General features: G+C 39.8%; 1 protein-coding gene across 2 annotated transcripts in view; it reads left to right on the top strand.

Annotated features, from left to right (window-relative positions):
- KMT2B (lysine methyltransferase 2B) overlaps window positions 1-18,804 on the top strand; it is a 728,361-nt gene that overhangs the window by 116,972 nt on the left and 592,585 nt on the right. For both annotated transcript variants that reach the window (XM_069201148.1, XM_069201147.1), the window contains exons 4-7: window positions 972-1,113; window positions 1,984-2,209; window positions 2,514-2,572; window positions 4,578-4,826. In XM_069201148.1, coding sequence (XP_069057249.1) covers window positions 972-1,113; window positions 1,984-2,209; window positions 2,514-2,572; window positions 4,578-4,826 — 676 coding nt within the window. The remainder of the gene's footprint in view (window positions 1-971; window positions 1,114-1,983; window positions 2,210-2,513; window positions 2,573-4,577; window positions 4,827-18,804) is intronic.

Below are 18,804 nucleotides of genomic sequence, written 5' to 3'. Positions count from 1 at the left end.
AACCTTTCTGCCCTTGCCCCCAAACAATATATCCTGGGTGTTGGGCTAAAGGAATTCCACACCCCTGCCTCTGTCGAAGTATCTATTGGTTGCAGTTGAGATTCCTGGTGGCAGGTCCTTAATTTACACTATCATTTTGTTAGCCTAGTGTGTCCCATCAAAACCCCTAGCTGGGGTGTTCTGCTCCTGTAACGCTACCTTTCAGATAACGATCCTATTTGGAAAACACAATTTGAGAACAACTCGGTTTATTTTTCCAGTTTTAATTTAAAATGAGGTGCGATGTGTTTCTTGCTAAAAACAATTTGTCATGTTTGTTCTGATGCAGTCAATTGTCTGATTCCCATTTGAACGTGGTTGTGTATGTGAACTCCCAAATCAGTGTGACTGCAATATGTACCTCATACTCTGCATGTTTAATGCTACTTTAGGTATGTGTCTCGCCTTAGAAGTGTTCTCTCTCTCCGACCTTTGTACACTGCTGTCCCTTGTGGTATTCAGTCTTATCTCTCCGCAGTGTAGTGACTGTAAACTTTTGAAACTCAAATATCTGACCTATTAAACATGGAATTTCCTCTTTTGCCCTAAGCCAAGATGTCTGAAGACTTACACGTGCCAAGGCTTCCCAATGCTAGCTGGGCTTCTTCCTCCCCTTTTTTTTTTTTTGCTCCAATGTCTGCAAACGTATGTTAACGATACATGCTGTTTTGCCAGCATCCGAGCCAAAGGCGGCAGCAGCAACCCCGGTGCCTTTGGCTAGATTAACACTGTACAAATGCATACGTTCCTCACCAAGTTAAAGAAAATTGGGAGTAAGAACTATTTTAAATAATTTAAGAGCTTCTGTGTTAGTACCAAGAAGCACCACAATTAGTCACGGAGTTGAGGTGCCTCTGTCTACATGGCTTAGATATAGGGTCTCTCAAGTCTCCGAATTTCTTATCAAAGCTTCATCATTTTTTTGTTCACAGGGGCCAAGAATTAAGCATGTTTGCAGACATGCCTCTGTAGCTTTGGGGCAACCTCGTACCCCTTTGACAGAAGATGTACCACGTCTCAGCGCCTTACCTCTGCGCGACCGGGACATCATCGATCTACCTCTTCAGGTGAACGGTAAGTAATTCAACAAAGGGACAGTGGCTGAATAATTGGTCACCTCTGGTAGGTACTTTGGGGCCCATTTTTAATTCTTTATCGAAATGTGCTTGCACTGTAGAATCATTTCATTCTGTACAACTAATTGTGTCAAAATAGGCCATTGTGTACATAGTTATATTGGGTTAATAGTATGGGACAACTGGGAATAATACCCCTAAAGGATTATTTCTATTCAAAGAGAATAGAGCTTGCCAACTTAAGGTATAGACTGCAGAATCGCCTTTTTTTTTTTCTTTTTTTTTCTCTACAGATCAGAAAAAACGATGGTGGATTAATTAAGTGGGCACCTGTATGTGTATGGGGCAACTGTGAGGGAGACGCTGGTAACTTGCTTGTAATACTGAGCAGAGTGTAAACTGTGTATACTTGCAGTACACTGGGCTAATTATAAGGTCTCAATGTGAGTGATGTAGTGGAAGAAGAAAAAGGGCAACAAAATGCTTAATGTAGCACAGTAAAGATGGCTAGCGGTAATGGGTGTTTACTCTAGTCTGTGTAAAGTGTAGCAAGTTCATCTCCTACACCACTAAACGATCTGTAATGTCAGCTAGTGATGGCATTCATACGTGGGGGAAGGACCTGCATGCCACATGATGCTGACAGCAGGTTTGAAGGTTGAGCATCACACAACCATTTAAGGAAAACAAGTTTTGCCTTCATCCAATAGATAAGTACACAGTACAAGCGGTTTCTGATCAGACAAAGCAAAAGTGTGATATTGTTCGAATTAGGGCAGGATATAATAATAATTATTGGTATGAATTTAATACATTCCTTTGCTGTATGGTTGAATTGAAGTTTGATATTCTGTTTTTATTTATCCAGAGAGTTCTTCAGGTTCTGAATCTGAGAGCATTGGCAGCCATCGTAAGACTGGTAAAGCTGTAGCAGCAGCTCGCCCTGTTAGACCTCTATCTGGCAGAAAGAAGTTACGACAAGGTCGCTGTGGCCGGTGTAAGGGCTGCCTCAATCCAGTCGACTGTGGAAAGTGTATCAACTGCTTGGACAAAACAAAGTTTGGAGGGCCCAACACAAAGAAGCAATGCTGCGTGTATGTGTACTACTGGGGAAAGCTTTCTTGATCAGCAGTGTTTTGCTGAGGATATTTGTAGAGCGGGAGGAAGGGAGGGAAGAAAGGGAGGGAGCAAGGGAGGGAAGGGAGCAAGGGATAAAAGGTGCTTTGATTTCAGGCATTGAGTAAAATGGTGGTGATGCTTCTAGTTGCTATTAATTTGCTTGACGTTTCTGTAGCAGCTCCCCTCTTTGCACTCGTCCCTGCCTCATGCTTGCTGTTTGCCAATGGGTGGGTTGCTCTGCCTGTGGTGGTTTGTTTACCATTCTTTGTCTATTTTCAGGCACCGGAGATGTGACCGGATTGTAGCTCGGAGGAATGCAAGACTGGCACAGAAAGCAGGTGAGATCTTTAACGCAGCAGGGCTGGTGTTGAGCAGCGAGGTTATCTTCCTTAACTGAAGGCAGTATATTAACACAGTATTTCTCCCTCTGTATGCTATAATTGTTTAGCCTAGAAATCGTATTTCTTTGCTAATGTCATGCATGCTTGTTTGTACCCGAATTTGTCCTGCATTTAGTCTCCGGTTTCAAGATCTGTGTTAATTTTCATAGCTTGGTTTTATTGGCCTTTCTGTATTTCATCTGGTCCCTCTACTGAATTATTTTTTTTATTCGTTTTAAAGCAGTGACCTGTGGTGTTGAATGTAGTCTATCCAGTGTTCTTTTGTGTAATAGTCTGCCCCTCCAGGCTTTGTTCTTTGTGTCGCGAGCTGTTGTCTCTGCTGGCCTAAATGTGTCTCAGATCCAGTAGAAATGTTTTGATCGGAAGACAATTAGAGCATTGACAATTATGGCATCGACTTAAGCATGTGGCAGAAATTAACTTGGTGACCGGTTTGAGGTGGTGTTCTTAAATTGGTAGTTGGAGTGCTGACTTTTCTGGTTTGTGGATGCATCACTTTTCCAACTTTCAACTGTCTAGCTTTGGTTGCGTTTGGTATCTTGGTCATCTGAGTTGCTTCTAATCCTTTCTGTCGTGGCAGACACAGTTGGTAATGTTAGACGATCTACCCTGTATGGAGCAAGGAACTGGATCTTCCTGTCCATAGCCAGTCTTGGCTCAAGGACCTTTACACAATTTATGAATTTCAACCTTTGCTCCCCTTTGTCCCCAATGATCAGTATAAAGCTTTAGTTGTACCTTTTGGTTAATTCAAATCTGAATTCCGCAAACACATTAGACCTTGTGTTTGTGATCATAGAATGGGCAGAGAAATGGCAATCTTGTCAGCCTCACAGCACAAGCCTTAGATTCTCATGTGTTAACATAGTATACAGTTGCTACCTGTGTGTGATTTCTAGGAAGCTCTGTGAGAAAATGAATGGGAGAAAATATCTGCTTGTGGCAAGGGCTTCTTAGAGGGATCCCGCCCAGCACCTGAAGAAGCGAACTCATTTAGAGTGGAGAAGGTGTCCTTGCCTTTCAGCTTTCTGTCCATGTCCAAACTGGCAAGATACTTGTACGTTGGTAGACCGCTTGGCATTGTATAACCACCATTTAATAAGATGAGGTCAACCTTCTGAAGCACAAGATGTCCCCTAGTGGGGACACTGCTGCCCTGGGTCACTCCAGCTCATCTTGCTGCTATCTGCTCAGATCTTTGTCAGGTAACCAAAGCGATACTGACTCCACCAATCCCGCTGACTCTTGCATCTGTCAGGAGCCCAGCTGTAAGGAAGGTGTACCTTCATCTTTGTTGTGTTTAACTCAAATGCATAGCTCCACAAACCAGGCCTAAAATATACCAAGTTGTCCTCAATGTAATGCTGCCACTTCCTCAACTGAAAGTCAGCCACAGCAGAGAACACACCTCCACATCACTCCTAGCAGCATATGGCGACCTTGGTGTGTGAATGGGCTGAAGATCAGTGGTTTGGTTCAGAGCTCTTCAGGTCGACAGCCAAATTGAATCATGGCCTATTTCAGCCCACTCCTATACAATCTGATTCGTGGCCCATACTGTCTAACTTGGTCCAACTATTGGGTGACCTCTTCTCACCCTCTGTCTCCAGTCCTCTCCACTATTGTGGGCTCTGGTCCTGTCACCAACTAAGTACCTTTACAGGCCCCTTTTCATCCCACTACCCCATTGCATGATCTCGAGAGGTGACACAGGTTTGTTTGTTTTAGAAAGAGGAGGCAGAAATAAGTGACTTGTGTGCTGCATAGTGGGATTTATTTTATGCCAGTTTAGTTGATAGAGGGTGGAGTGTATGGGAACTGTCCAGCCCTCTGCTATTAGGGACTCTGAACACTTCAGAAAGGATAATTGTGGAGTCATACAAAATTCTAAACAGCTGGCTTATATAATTCATTACTAACTCCTCTCCTTTCTCCTCTATAGGTCGTGGTTCACGTACTGCAGCATATCGGGAAAGCTCGGATGACACTGGGGATGAGGAAGTGGCATTCTGGAAGAAAGAGTGTGAGGAAACTGCCACCGAAACCTCTGAGCAGGACCCTCTACTGCAGCGCAAATCTGCACGCCGCTGTGTGAAGCAGCGACCTTGCTACGATGTCTTTGCAGAGTCAGAAGAGTCAGAGCCTGATTCAAAACTGGGGACGAGCACGAGGAAATCGTCCAGGGAGTCAGGTAACATTCCCGCTTCGAGGGCTCCTGGCAGCGACCTTTCTGGCTACTCAAGGGAGGTCCGCGCCCGAAGGACTTGTAGGAATCCTCCAGGGGGTTTCTGAAAACTGACCATTGGTGGACACCAGGCAGGTGTCCAGAGGACAATGCATAAATCCTGTTTAGTCTCTGACATTAATCTCAAAGTTCAGTGTCTGTAGTCGTGTGGATTCTCATGGCCGTCTCTGGGCAGTGAAGTCACTTGCAGGAAATTGTTTTTATGGATTTGGGATTGCACCGGAGAAAACAGCGACAATCAAGGGAGAATATCTGCTCTCACAGCTGAAGGCCCACTATTACAATCATAAGTCTGTTACTGACGTGAACTCCATATTGCTTTGTTAAGAAAACCCTTTTGGTTCCATTATGATGATCCAAACAAGGACGTGGTCTTTTCATTGCAGTCTTAAAGTGCTCCCTGGTGCATTGTTGTTAATCACTGTCATTAACTTATCCAGCAAGTTGATGCCCGCAGTTACTCTTGAATGACAGTGTCTATAAACAGCTGCTCTGATTTTGAGTTGATGCTGCTGGCGTAGCTAAACGAAACAATGCTGAACATTTTACAGCTTTAGTAGAGGTGACCACAGATTTTCTGCAGTGCACCAGGGAGTGCTCTTACATCCCCAATCCCCTCCATTCCCAGAATAGCATTGTGGATGGTACTGGAAAAGGTGCCTGAGCTGTGACCATAAAACACCCCTGCCGGTTTCCTTTGCGCCCCTCTCCGGCCTCCTGTGATCTCCCCTAGTTAGATTTTTTTGTTTTGTTTTCCCCTTTCACCAGAATACACGGCCAAAGCATATCGGTCGTTAGATGTGTGCACACCTTTTTAAAACTTTGAAACTACAGGGCTTGAATTTCGCCTAATCTTTTTTCCATTTGTCTAATTCCTTCATGCTGAGACTCCGCATTTAATACGTGTGCCTTCTTTTGGGTCCTATCTGGTTTTCCACGGAGTCTACATCCATTGTTTTGAGCCTTTTATCTGTTCAAAAATTTACTTTATGCTCCAGAAGGCATGACTGTGGTCTTCAGTGATCCAGCTTCTGCTAAAATTGTTGCCTTTGCTCATGTAGAGGTAAGAGGAAACTGGTATTGGGCACTGCATTCTGTTACGCAGTAGACTTCAGTACCAAAAAGATCACTCCTGTTAATTTTAGCATTTATTTTCGTAGCTTATTTTTAGGAAGCCCCACAGTATATTTATGGCCTCATTCTTACTTGCCCAAAAATATTGCCATTTGGTTACACAAGTCTGAACCTTTTCCCTTCAAAAAAGCTTAGAAGCCTTAATCATTGTTAAAAATCTTTTGAATGTACTAGGTTAATTTATACTGTACCTTAACTGTTTCAGGCAGACACAGTTGCTCTGATGAGCAATACCTGCTTTTAATAGGGAATGGTACACCGTTTTATCTGATTAGGCTGGTTTCCCTCCTTTGTGGGTTCTTGCGCTGTGGCCTTGGTGCAGAGTTCTAGTATGTGTAGCCTGACTTTGGAATCTTTCCCAGATAAAAGTTTGTTTCAGTCCTTGAAACTTAAATCCAGATAGGCCTAGCTTTAACTGGCAATTACTAATTCTCCTGTCTCGGCGAAGAACATATTAGTATTAAAGTCCTTCAGCAGTCCGTGTTTAATCGGCAATTTTGATGCTTGAATTAGCATTAAACAAAATCTTATTGTTAGACTTGCAGAACTACATTCTGAGCACATACTATATACAAGACCAATTATAATTGTGTGGCACATGGCCTATGGAATATCATAATTGTCACCCTTACAGTAGCAGTCAGCAGGCACTTCTACTATGATGGTCATTCCCCAAAAAGGCTCTGCAAAGCAAATTGTATATATATATATTTTTAATTTCAAATGTCTGAAAACCTTTTTGTATGAATGCTTGAGTGTGGGCCTTGTCACCTTCTGTGAAGTATGTTATCCAGTCAGAGCGTTAGGCTTAAGTTAATTGTTCCCTATGTAGAGGGTTGTATTTGTTTTCATTACCACAGCCCTTCTTGCATTCATTGTCATATGGTAAATATATGGACTTTATACATTCATTTGCATGTCAGTCTTGTGTTGCAGACAGAAGTATATCATCAGTTACATTTAGCAGTCCTTGACTTCTTAGGACCCACAAGACCTACTGTCCAGTAAATCCATTCTCCGACTGCACCTTTGCTTAGCTACTCACTGTCTGAAGAGACATAAGGGTTAATGTATTAAGCTTTTATAGCAAATGATGTCTCCCCCTGCCCTTGTGTTTCCTGCTTCAGATTTGACAATGGTATAGAACGCCTGCCTACTGGCACAATTCACCCCGCTCTCCCAGCTGATGACCGTAAGCTCTCTAACCAACTCAAATGAGGAATCTGATTAAATGGGGCTGAACCTTTGACGTTAAGTGGTCTGCTTTCGTTTTTTTTATGTGTACTGTGGATTATAAATATCTGATAGTTTCACACAACCTGGCCATCACTGTCCAGCTCACTGGCATATGAATCACGTTTTATGTGCATCAGTTCCCCAGCATTATATAAAGTTAAGTCTTTCCATTTTTGCACATCAGCTGGAATTTGCCTGCTGACAAGATTTTTTTCATCTGACTTGAAACTGAGTCCAGGAACCTAACATTGCTTGTCTGTGCAAACATTTATTCTTGGATTTGAACTCTCAAATCCCACCCAAATGAATGCCTAATCGCCTGTGGCTCTTACCAAATGTTCTTATTTTTTAATCTGCGAAGCTTGTTTACATTGGTGGTTAATCAAATGGCAAGTTCTCTACTGCCTTTGTGGAGCAATTTGCCCATAAGCTCTGTCCTATTAATTCTTCGCTTCAATGAGCAGAAAGTTGCGAAGGGTCAAAAGCAACCATCTGCTGGTGCCTAATAATTGTGGACGCTAACATGATATCTTGAAATGTTGCCTTGTACCCCCTTAACACTGACAATTCTCACTTACCAAAGTTTTGGCCGCAGATTGTGAGTTCTGTACAATAGACACCGTTTGAAAGGAACTGGACAAGTCCTCAACTCTCAACACTGATCATATGGTTAGTTTTGGCATTTCCTACGGTGGGTGCCCCCTTATGCTTTGACTATCACAATATCTACTGGCAGTGGGCCATGTGCTTGTGAGCTGTGAGTTATCTTATGAACTATCCTGAGTAGGCGGTGTGTACGTTGTAGTACAATAACTTTATGGTAGTAGTCAACCATGTATTTTGGGATAGCAGGTTGGTGCTCTCTTCTCCTGGATTTTAAGGTAGACGTTGTAGAGTGGCTGGGACTTGTGGCTTCCTCAAGTGTGTTGATAACAAATTGCTATCTAGGTAAGACTAAAAGTACCGGCAGGGAATGAACTACTCAGATGTGTAGTTCTCCAATTTGATACAATAAACTATATATATATATATATATATATATATATATATATATATATATATATATATATATATATACACACATTGGAGAGTTGCAAACTGATTTTGTACATTAGATGGATGTAGGTTGAACTTTTTTCAATTGCTGTTCTCTGTGGATATATGAAACTGTGGTTGACTTGAACTCAGTTAACGATGGCACAGTTGAGACCCACCAGTCCCTTGAATTGAAGACAAAATATGTAATTTCTATGTAAAATTCATAAAGCACTCAGTGACAAATGACCTGTTAAAGGTAATTACTTTCAGAGTTGGAGTGTCAGTATGTGAAATGTAGCTTTAATTAGGTATAGAAACAGATGCGTGAATGGCCATTTTTGATTCTTTATGATTGTACATATACTTCAGTAACTTTTGTCCCAAAATCTCAGGTTTTTAAAAGGTAATAGGCCTTTTTGAAAAACTTTTTGTAAGTCAGCCTGCTTGGGTTTTGGCCATTTAGAGTTGGTCTAGTTGCAGAGTTTTGTGTTGCCGCTCAATATAGATGATGAAAGTATTTGAAGCTTTTTTGATGGAGGCGGCCACTGTGGCATGCATGCTGTTGATGTTTATGTAAGATTTTATTTTGTTTGTGTACTGGATTTGTCACGCATGCTGACTACTTAGATTCTTAATGGATTACACAAGTCACTGAGTGACAAAATTAAATTGAGAAAGTAGGACAGGAGACTGAACAGGTGGCAGGGCAGACTATGATGAATAATGAAGGGTGAGTCTTTTTAATCGCCGTATTCCTTCAGTGTTCATGGGCTTTTAAATTCTAGTGTGACAGAAGCTCCTGTGGTCAGTGATGATCAGATAGTCTAAATGAAAGTTGTCATATATTCCTCAGAAACCTAGCTATTAATGTTAAACAGTAGTTGGAAGTCCTTATAGTATGTACCCAGATGAAATGTGCGTTCATTATTTCAAGATAACTGTTTATCAAAATTTGGTCTACGAGGAGAAGACCTAATAGCTGTTGATGATAAAGGTTCAGAATTGCACAATAAAGAGATACATTACTCTGCAGAAGCTTCAGAATGAGGAATGCCAGATGTGTCCACTTGCTAAGCTATTAAGGAAATGGAGAGTCCAGGAATGGTCTTCAGTCTTTGAATAGTTAACATTGCATTATTTTTTTGGTTGCGCAAAGGACTTGATGAATTTTGTGGCAAAAATCCAGTGCTTGTCATATCTTTGCACCGATCATTCTAACCAACATTGCATAGTTTTCATTGCATTTCATTTTCAGTGGCCTCCTTTGTTAGCCAGTGGTGCCCCACCTAAAGTTGCCATAGCGCATTCTCACATCTAAACAGTTTCTGCTGCTTTCATAATCTGAAGGTCCTCCACGTTGCCTACTCTCTAGAAGGTAGCTCTAGGGCAGATGTGCACCTTTGACAAGCAGTCTGACTTTTGAAGTTTTTCTTTATTCATTCTGGCTGCAGCTGCTGTGCCACCTGTTCTGAAAAAGATTGCAGCATGTTGGGAATCGAGAGGGCAGGCTATAAAATTAATGGTTACTTCTGATTGTTGTAACTGATATCGTTTTATGCTCTGCCATTTCTTTTCACAACAGCCCACCCTCCAATTTCCACTCCTGTATGTAGTTAGGATAATGCCATGATACTTATTTGAGATTATGAAACTGATGAAAGTGGCCAAATGGGGACACATAGGAGGCGGGCCAGGGTGCATGGGTGGACTGCGCATTTTAGGCATATGTAACTGTAGCTTAAGCATGTTTTCCAATGCAGTCCTCAAGGTGTTGCTGTTCTGGTACTCATGGATGGAGGCTGTTGAGGACTAAATTTACAGAAATAATTACAGCAGGTATGTAACATTCTTTCCAGAGAAGCAGAGGAACGTTTTCTTGAAGCTCCTTGAAAATAAAGAAAAATGGTTGTTATACAATTGTTAGTATTGTGGGATTACAATGGGTGGAAGAGGGTGGTTGGAGGCGGGGAGTGTGGTGTTTAACTTCAATGCATAGCCAGTAATTCTATGGTTGAAACAGTCACTCTGGGAATGATGGTCTTAGCCCATGCACCTGATGCAGGCGTCTTGCTCTTTAATTTTCAGGTGTAGATCTACCTCTGTTGCCACACAATAGAAATGTAAGTGTCCCATACAAAGCTTTGTCAGTACTGAGCCTACTTCTCTCTTGGGATCCTTGTTTTATATGAACCAAAAGGGAGGGCTGGACATTGTTTTTCTAAGGGTATAAACTCTGACGGGTGCATAGAAAACACCTTGTAAAGGTAATTAGGTTAAGGATTTAAACTGTTAATCTCTAGCACTCCCTAACATTGGTAATATGCCCAGTTTTCTGCGTGGTTCAGTGCTCAGAGCGGCACTCGAAGGTTTAGATCTTTTTGTTTTTTTATCCATCTGTATGACCTTGAGGTGGTTTACTAATGTTGTACTGAAAAGTTCATTTACATATATATGTGTGTATTAAATAGTTTTTTATTCTCATACTTTTAAAATATTGCAATGTATTAGTGTATAAAATCTCTTTTTAGCAGTAGTAGAAATGTAATACTTTTAAAACACTATACTGAAATACAGAGGGATACCTATTAAACATGCACAGCAGCTCCATTAAAAGGCATCTCTTCTGCTGTTCTTACTTGTAAGGGTTCAGCCTGTTTGCGTTTGCTCATGTGAGGCAGCATCACCTTTTAACTTCTTAGATAATGAGAGTTGGCACGGTGAACTTTCTTGCAAAAAGGAGGCTCGCTGTTGATCTCAAGTGCCAATATTTTATTTATTTTAATTTTTATATAGTGCTGTTTAGCACATATACCGGGTCACCACTTTTTATAGTGTTTTATAGAATTTGTTCAGAAAACTACATTTACAATAACATTTAGTGATGCAGATTAAATATTTAGACCAATGTCTGGTGGTCTTGTTAACTGCAGTGGTTGCTAGAGTTGGGGATAATGTTCAGAATTGCTTGCGAGGTGCAAGCTTTTGCCTTGTCTTTTCAGTAGCTAGAACAGCATCTAGCTTCTGGAAGGTAGATGAACTGGGAGACCTAACTCCAAGAATTTAAGCCAGACCCTGGGATGGAACGGACACTTGGAAAAGATTTCTGTTCACATTTCAATTTCCTTAAAATAGTAACTCATGTTATTACCATCAAAATTCTGAAAAATGAAAACAGTGTAATGTATAGGTGTTATCAATTTGTTCCTCCCCGTAGCTGCTAAAACATATCACACACCTTGTACATGGTACATAGTTTGATTTGTTGTTTTTCTATTATACTAGAGTTTTTGCTTGGATGAAGAACTGCAGAGTGCCTCAAACCCCATAACATTCGATAATGGATTTCTTTAGATGCTTAAAATTTCAAAGAATTCTGTTTTTTTTTATTCCTTGTTCTTTTTCTGTTTTGTTTGCTTTGCTGTTCCCCACTTAGACTGAGATCAAGGGATGAGGATATGAAAGTAAATAGCTCTGTTTAGTATTTTTATATCCGCAATGTCTAGTTTGTGTGAATGCCCATTGCTGTAGGAATACTGAATATCTCTATTGCATTGTAAAGATTGAATTGACTAATGATCCCATTTAAATGCATTTTTCAGAAAGGTTATACAAAGTGTTAATTTCTGTAGGTGGCACATTTAACACATAATAAAATCAAAACACATCTTGGTCATAAATAGATTAATAAAGAAGCTTGATGTGAGTGCATGTCCACGATGACTTATAAAGTATTTTAAACAAGTTAAAGCTGGACAAAATTGATTACATAATCAGTGTTTTTGTGCATGTACGTTCATTAGTCAGTCTTGGAGGTAGTACAAAGATGATGCTGCATGATAACAGAGGTCCTGTACTTGATTACAGGTCAATGGCTTATCCATATAAAAACATCTGTTTAAAGCACATTGAGTATAGGAGGGGAAGACTGATCACAAGGTAAAAGAAGTGGCAGACCGGAGTTCAGTCAATCCTCAGAAAGGCAGGGAGTCGGGTCTCAACATCTGATGTTTGATCTTAGCAGCACTTTCACATTAATCAGTGAAGATCTGTCTTTAGCCAGCAGCATTTTTTTTTTTTTTCTTTTTTTTAACTCTTCACCTAGCAGCTTTCTTTGCAGGCTTACATTTGAGCAAATCTTCTCTAAGTCTTTGATATAATTAAGTCATTGTTCTGAAGCAGCAGTGCCAATCTGTTAAAGAAGGGGAAGGGTCTGAAGAGCTTGCTGTACCACTTCCCTCCCATTTAAGGCAGTGCTCCCCGACAGAGAAAAACATAGCGGAAAATGACTACATCTCACTCCTCTGCCTCACAGTTTAACTGAAGTGTTACCATGCAGAAGGAAACAAATGCAGCTGGAAATGAATTTTGTAATATTTGTAATTAAATAAACACATGTTTGAGGTGTTATTTGTGTTTTGGGCAATAAATGATTGAAAGAAACTCGTATTTGGCACTCTGTTCATCCTTCTAGCAAATTCTTGTAACCTAGAAGTGAAGATGTTATTTTTTATTTTTTTTTATATAGAATTAAATTGGATGGATTGATTTGTCTGTTAGTACTTACGATGTTGACTGAGGAGAGACCTGATCCACATGAGGTAGTAGTTTGGCCATTGTAAAAAAAAATAAAAAAAAAAAAATAAAAAAAAATGTTAAAGCATGGGGAAGCCAGAATTGTCTTAATTTCTGTCAAAGTTAACCTCTTTATTTCTAAAGCACATCCTTTTTAATATAGAATATATTCCTGATATCCAAAAAGGCAGAAGAAAGGATGACTTTTGAATACTTTTTGATTTGTAGTCTGTGAAATTGAATGAAATTAGCTTTGGCTTATGTGGTAAAAATATATTTTAATGTTTGTATTTGTGAAGACACATCGTTTCAAGTTAAGATTTACTCTCCAAATTTTACTTTTCACTCGGACTTAAAATTCCTTGAGTTATTCGCAGGTTTTGACAGCTTATCAAAACTTACACTGCAGTCATTGGCCAGTCTCAAATTGTTTGCAAACCTATTGGGGGCTAGGAGAGCTTCATATGAGTTTGGCACCATCACTTACAGGGCCCTCCAAGAGTTAAATCAATTTATCTCTCGATGGAATCTAAAGATCTATTTAATGGCACAATATAAATAGTTCCACATAGATCCTAAGACAGAATCGTGAATAATTGTGTTTATAATAAGTGGGTATAGGGCTGAAATAAGACCTAGAATGATTGGTGTTGGTAAAAGGTAAAATGATTGTGGCACACCCAAGATAATTTTGTTTTGGAAGGGTGGCATTGGAATGGAGCCAGCTCAAAAGTAATTTTATTGGTTTGGTAACTGGTGGTTATGAGTAAGGGGCTGGACTTGGAATACTTGGTTTGTTGTGGGCAGAATTTGATGTACGGGCCAGACCAGGAATACTTTAGATAAATGAGTGGCATGTAGAGAGAGAATGATGTGATGAAGATGAGGATAAACATAGGAACTTCAACACAAGAAATAGTTGTTTAGGTCAAGATGAGGTGGGGAAAGTTTGTTTGGTTTCTCGCTTCAAGTGGACAAGATGGCATGGCAGATGGACTTTACTTTCATGATTTGGGTGTGTACACTTGGCAGTCCTTCGTTGAGGACTAAACACTCACACCCTTTATCAACTTGCACCATGCATATTTCAAGTAAGTAGCCAGTGCATTTTATTTCACAGATATTGATATGAGATTTTTTTTTTGGTAAGATGATGATTCATCTACTCCAAATGAATGAAAGTACGCCTTTCTTAAAGTCCCATTTCTGCAGTCTTTTATTGAGCCAGCTTATATTGGGGCTGTCCTCCTTAATTCGTCATTGCCATTGTTTGGTGACATCAGAAAGCCACTCCAGAAATAGGTTTGAAACTACTAGAACAATACTGAAGGTGCCTTAGTAGTGCTTTGTCACTATAATACATTTGTGGAGTGAGCTCCACCTCAAAGACCTGAGCAAGATCATTTTACAGTTGGAGTCCTTCTCAACTCTTAAACATTCTTAGTTACGCCTAGCTCTGGAAACCACTCCTAATTGTTTCATAGGTTGTCCCTGTGATATCATAGTGAGATCAAGAAGACGCGTGAACAAGTAGTTCTTGCTTAAGTTAAACAATTGCATTGAAGTTGAACATGAGTGCCAAACAGACTGAAAATCATAATTTCTTAAACGGGGCTGCCCCTGGGGCATTAACATGAGCACTTAAAGCATTGTAATGTAATTGTTGCATACCATTCTTTGTACATGTTTTTTTATTTTTCATTTTTCTGAAATAAAAGCTTTTAATCTGATACAATTGCTTCTTTGCATAATGTTCTACGTATTGGTAATGTGATAGCCATGCCTTCATTAAGTGCGGCGGGTGGGGGGAGAAACTAATCCGTAATCGTCTCCACTTTGATGAATTTGCTTTTTAGATTTGCTTCAAATCCCATTAGCTGAAATCCTATAAACGTGCAATCTATTTCTTTTGGGAAACATGTTGGCAAACAGAATTCCAGTGAATTACTTGGGAGTTAATCATAATGAGTACAGCCCTTAGAATACTGAAGCTTAGCGGTATATGGTGCATGATGAAGTGTTCTATTTACAGAAGTGGTTTCAAAAACTTATTGTATATGAAGAACAAGAGATTGGACAAACTCATCAGCCCACTTCCCCACAACAAATCCCAAGCACATTACAACTTGGAATGGCAACCTCGTCATATGCAAATCCTGAGTAAGGCATACTTTTCTCCACTCACTATTTTACTGCTCATAATGGGTGTACTTTCTTAATTTGCCCTTCATATCCGTTCGATTAGGCTTACAATTGTGATTCTTAATTAGCATTAAAACTCTGGTTCACCCGTTGCTCAGTGTTTGGCACAAGTGAGCAGCAGTCCACTGCCTTTGATATTTTAACTAAGGTAGAGTTGCTCAGTATTTAGTTGCACTTATTTACATGCATTTTCAATGGACCATCAGTTCCATTTCCACGTTATTCATTGTGAAAAAACATAACCAGGTAACTGTTTAAAAGCATACATACTATTTAGAAATAATGCAGTCTAACGCCAACATCACTAAAAATCATAGTTGGTAACAGTTCAAGAATGCAAAAGTTCATGTTCTTATTGTTGTCGTCATAACAAAGAGTAACATTTCCAAATGGCCCCTATTTCCCTCCTCCTTAGTCTCATTGATGGGTCTTTGTTTATCCCATTAAGGCACATGTAAAGATGTCAAAGGACACTGAAACAGTCTACATTTATTTATTTTATTGACAGACTTCTATTCTATTGTGAGAGCACTGGCCACCAGCTGGGATTGACTGGCTCCTGCTTAAAATAGTGCCTTCCTTCCAGTAGATGCCACTACGATCCAATAAGCTGTCATTCTTCCTGGTCACACACAACCTCAACAAGTGTCTCGTAAAGAAATGTCATCTCTACAGAAAACCTAGGGAGTCGTGTTCAAGACAGCTGGCCACGTACATATCCATGATCTGCAGTATGCCTTGTTTTAAAGATCTGATCTTTAGCCGTAATTTAAAGATCTGATCTTTAGCCGTAATTTGAGCCTGAGCACTACATTAAAATAAATGTCTCACTGGCTTGTGATAGAATAGGAACTAGGGTCATAGCTCTTCGTAGAGTACAGTTTGTCTTTATTTTTTTTTATTTTTTCTCCATTACAGTCAGTATATATCTGGACTACACATCGTGATTAGTGCTAATTTGAGACTTGCTGATTTATCCCTATATTAACTGTTTTAATGGGACCTTCATAAAATTGGTGGTTAGTTAGTTTCCACTGTATTAGTCTGTTTCTCCTCTTTTGCACCCCACGGGTTCCTGAATAAATATTCACATGCATGTCCGGTAGGAAAAGTATATTTTGGCTATTTAAGCAACTGCTAGGTTTTGCACATGTGGGCGCTGTGGACCCTTTCCCATTTAGACAAAAATAGGTATTTATACTCTGAAATCACACACTTATGTCTGGGCTTCCAGGTCTGAATTTTGTAAAACTTGAGTAAATTACTTTGTCTCTGAAGAGTGCAAATAATGTTTGACTGTCACAGAATCTCGGATTCTGTATGTAAACAGAAATACGTGCTAAATAAGGATTTCTTAAAAGGCAGAGTACAGAATGCCCCTACTAATAGGGAGATGTGCCGTGTTGTAATGGTCCTGGTTGAAAAGGATTCTCCAGCATGGTATCCATTAGCTTTGTAAGCTTTGTTTCAGGAAGGATTGTGGAACATTTTTGTGTACTTTTACATCAACCGATAGCTGTTTAACTGAAATGACATCTGTCTCCAAAAAAAACAACTTCTGATTTCCAATTCCGGGCACTGATAGGTTTTTGTGTCTATTTTTTTTTAGAGCAGTATTTCTTACAAAGTTGTATTTGTCTTTATTGTACTTGAAGATTTTTTTTCATTAGTTTCTTCAGTTGCCTTTTTATTTATTTTGTTATTCTCCTCCTTGTCTTGCTTATGTCAGTACTTTTGTATTCGATGCTTTAGAATGAAATCCTCTGCTACACTTATGTTTAAAATGTTGAAACCCAGGTATCTTGGGGGAGTTGCTGTTTTATCATAGACTAGTCTTATAAAGCTGGGTTCCTATTTCTTTACATTTTCCACCCTTTAGCTAAAGCAAGCAACGCAAGCACTGCTTGTACTTTTAAGTTTGGCACCCAGACTATAATGAATGAATGAACCTAACAAATATGTATCTGCGTCCAGATGTGTCACTTACAAAGTGAACCCCAGATCCACCTACTGTAAATATATTTTTCATCTACAGATAACCAATTGGAGAACTGTACTCTTGCAAATGCTATGCATTAAAGACCATACGTTTTATAATCAATGAATGCAGACCTTGAAAGCAAACAGTTAATTTGCTGATCAGATACACAAAAACTACTGAAATGTCTAAACCCTCAAGCTAGCTACTGTGGCGATATGGCATATGTCAGCAAGCTGAAAAAATTAGACTATTGGCAACGATGTAAACACACATGCTGGCCCCGGTTTAGATTATGGAATAATTTGAGGATCTTGTTGAAAGAGCTCCTCATTTAATTTGGTCATTACGACCTATGTAACTTCGCCTTTGAGGACCAGTCTCTCTAGTTTACGTGCAAGATGAAATGCCTCTGGCACTGCTTGAAATGAGTAATTAGTCATGGTTTCTTCATGTCTGTTAAAAGCAGTCACTCCTACGCCTTTGGCTGGATTCAATGTACTGGAGCCAATGCTATAGGACCCTAACGATCATATTGAAGTCTTGCAGTGTCAAAACTATTAAACTCTTTGACATTTACCAAGTCTAGATGTCCTTGTCATGTAATAGGTGGTCAGTAGCCACTTTTAAATCCTTCCTTGCACGTCTGGTAATTTGGTTAATTAAGATATCAGTAAGGATGCAGGTGAAATGGAACACCATGAAGAAGAAAAAAAAATCCTCTGTTCTTTATCCAACTCCAATCAGTGTGTCCTTCTACCCCCAGTAGGCGATAGAGAGATACACAATCTTGCTTTGGAGAGTTATTGCAAGTAGGCTGTTATACCTGGGTGCGTTGATGGTTTGATCAGAACTCAATTCATAGGCACTGGCTTACATATGTTAGAAAATGTGACTGAATGTGCCCCTTAAGGGTGGGTTTGAAACTTGCTTTTATAGCTTGTACAGTTATGCAGGTCTATCTGGTATGCAGGCTTGTCAGTTCCCCTTTATTGTTTTAAAAAAAATAAATATATATTTGTTTTCATTTTTTTAAAAAAACTTTTTTCTCTATAGATCTGACTCTGCTTGACTCATTTATGTATTTCTGTTAACTTTGTGTGTGTTAATTTTTTTATCTGTTCCTTGAACCTGGGAAGATTAAGCGGTAGAGCCATAGCTCTTCAGTTTTGAGCATTTTTCTTTGTCACAAGCATTTTGCAGTACCGGACAAATATCCTTTGTGGTTCCAGTTTTAGGAATAGTCATCTGGGTTATACTGAGCTGCATTTTGTATCATTGCTGCAAGATTTTTGCACAAATGTGTTCTGCCTGGAGCCTAAGCCCTGCCCTATCCTGCAGTAGATGCTGGATTTCATCATTAGAAAGATTAGTCCGAAAAAAAAATGGTTGTCTGAGAACTTTCCTTTTTATTAAGACGAAACCTATCCTATGCAAGTGCTTTAAATCTTGATAGGGCTATTCTACTAAATAAGCATGTTCTTGTGGTGTGGATGGTAAAAGTTTAAGTAACCCAGTTGTGGTGCCGCCCCCCCCCCCCCCCCCCAAAAAAAAGCTGGAGTATGTTTGTTTCAGATCTGCTTCTCAAGGGCCAGACCTAAGATGACAGCATCCCAGAAGTCGAGGGTTCTTCAGGGACAAAATCCCCTCCCAAATTCAAATGCTGCTCCTTAGGCCAGGTTGGAGGTCCTAAACTGCAGATTTACTGTGGGATAGGCAAGGGTCTCGAGATTACAATGCTTCGAACTCTAAATACCAACATGT

Source organism: Pleurodeles waltl, chromosome 7 (assembly GCF_031143425.1).
Source record: "Pleurodeles waltl isolate 20211129_DDA chromosome 7, aPleWal1.hap1.20221129, whole genome shotgun sequence".
NCBI lineage: Eukaryota > Metazoa > Chordata > Amphibia > Caudata > Salamandridae > Pleurodeles > Pleurodeles waltl.
This window is presented reverse-complemented; position numbering and strand designations above follow the sequence as displayed.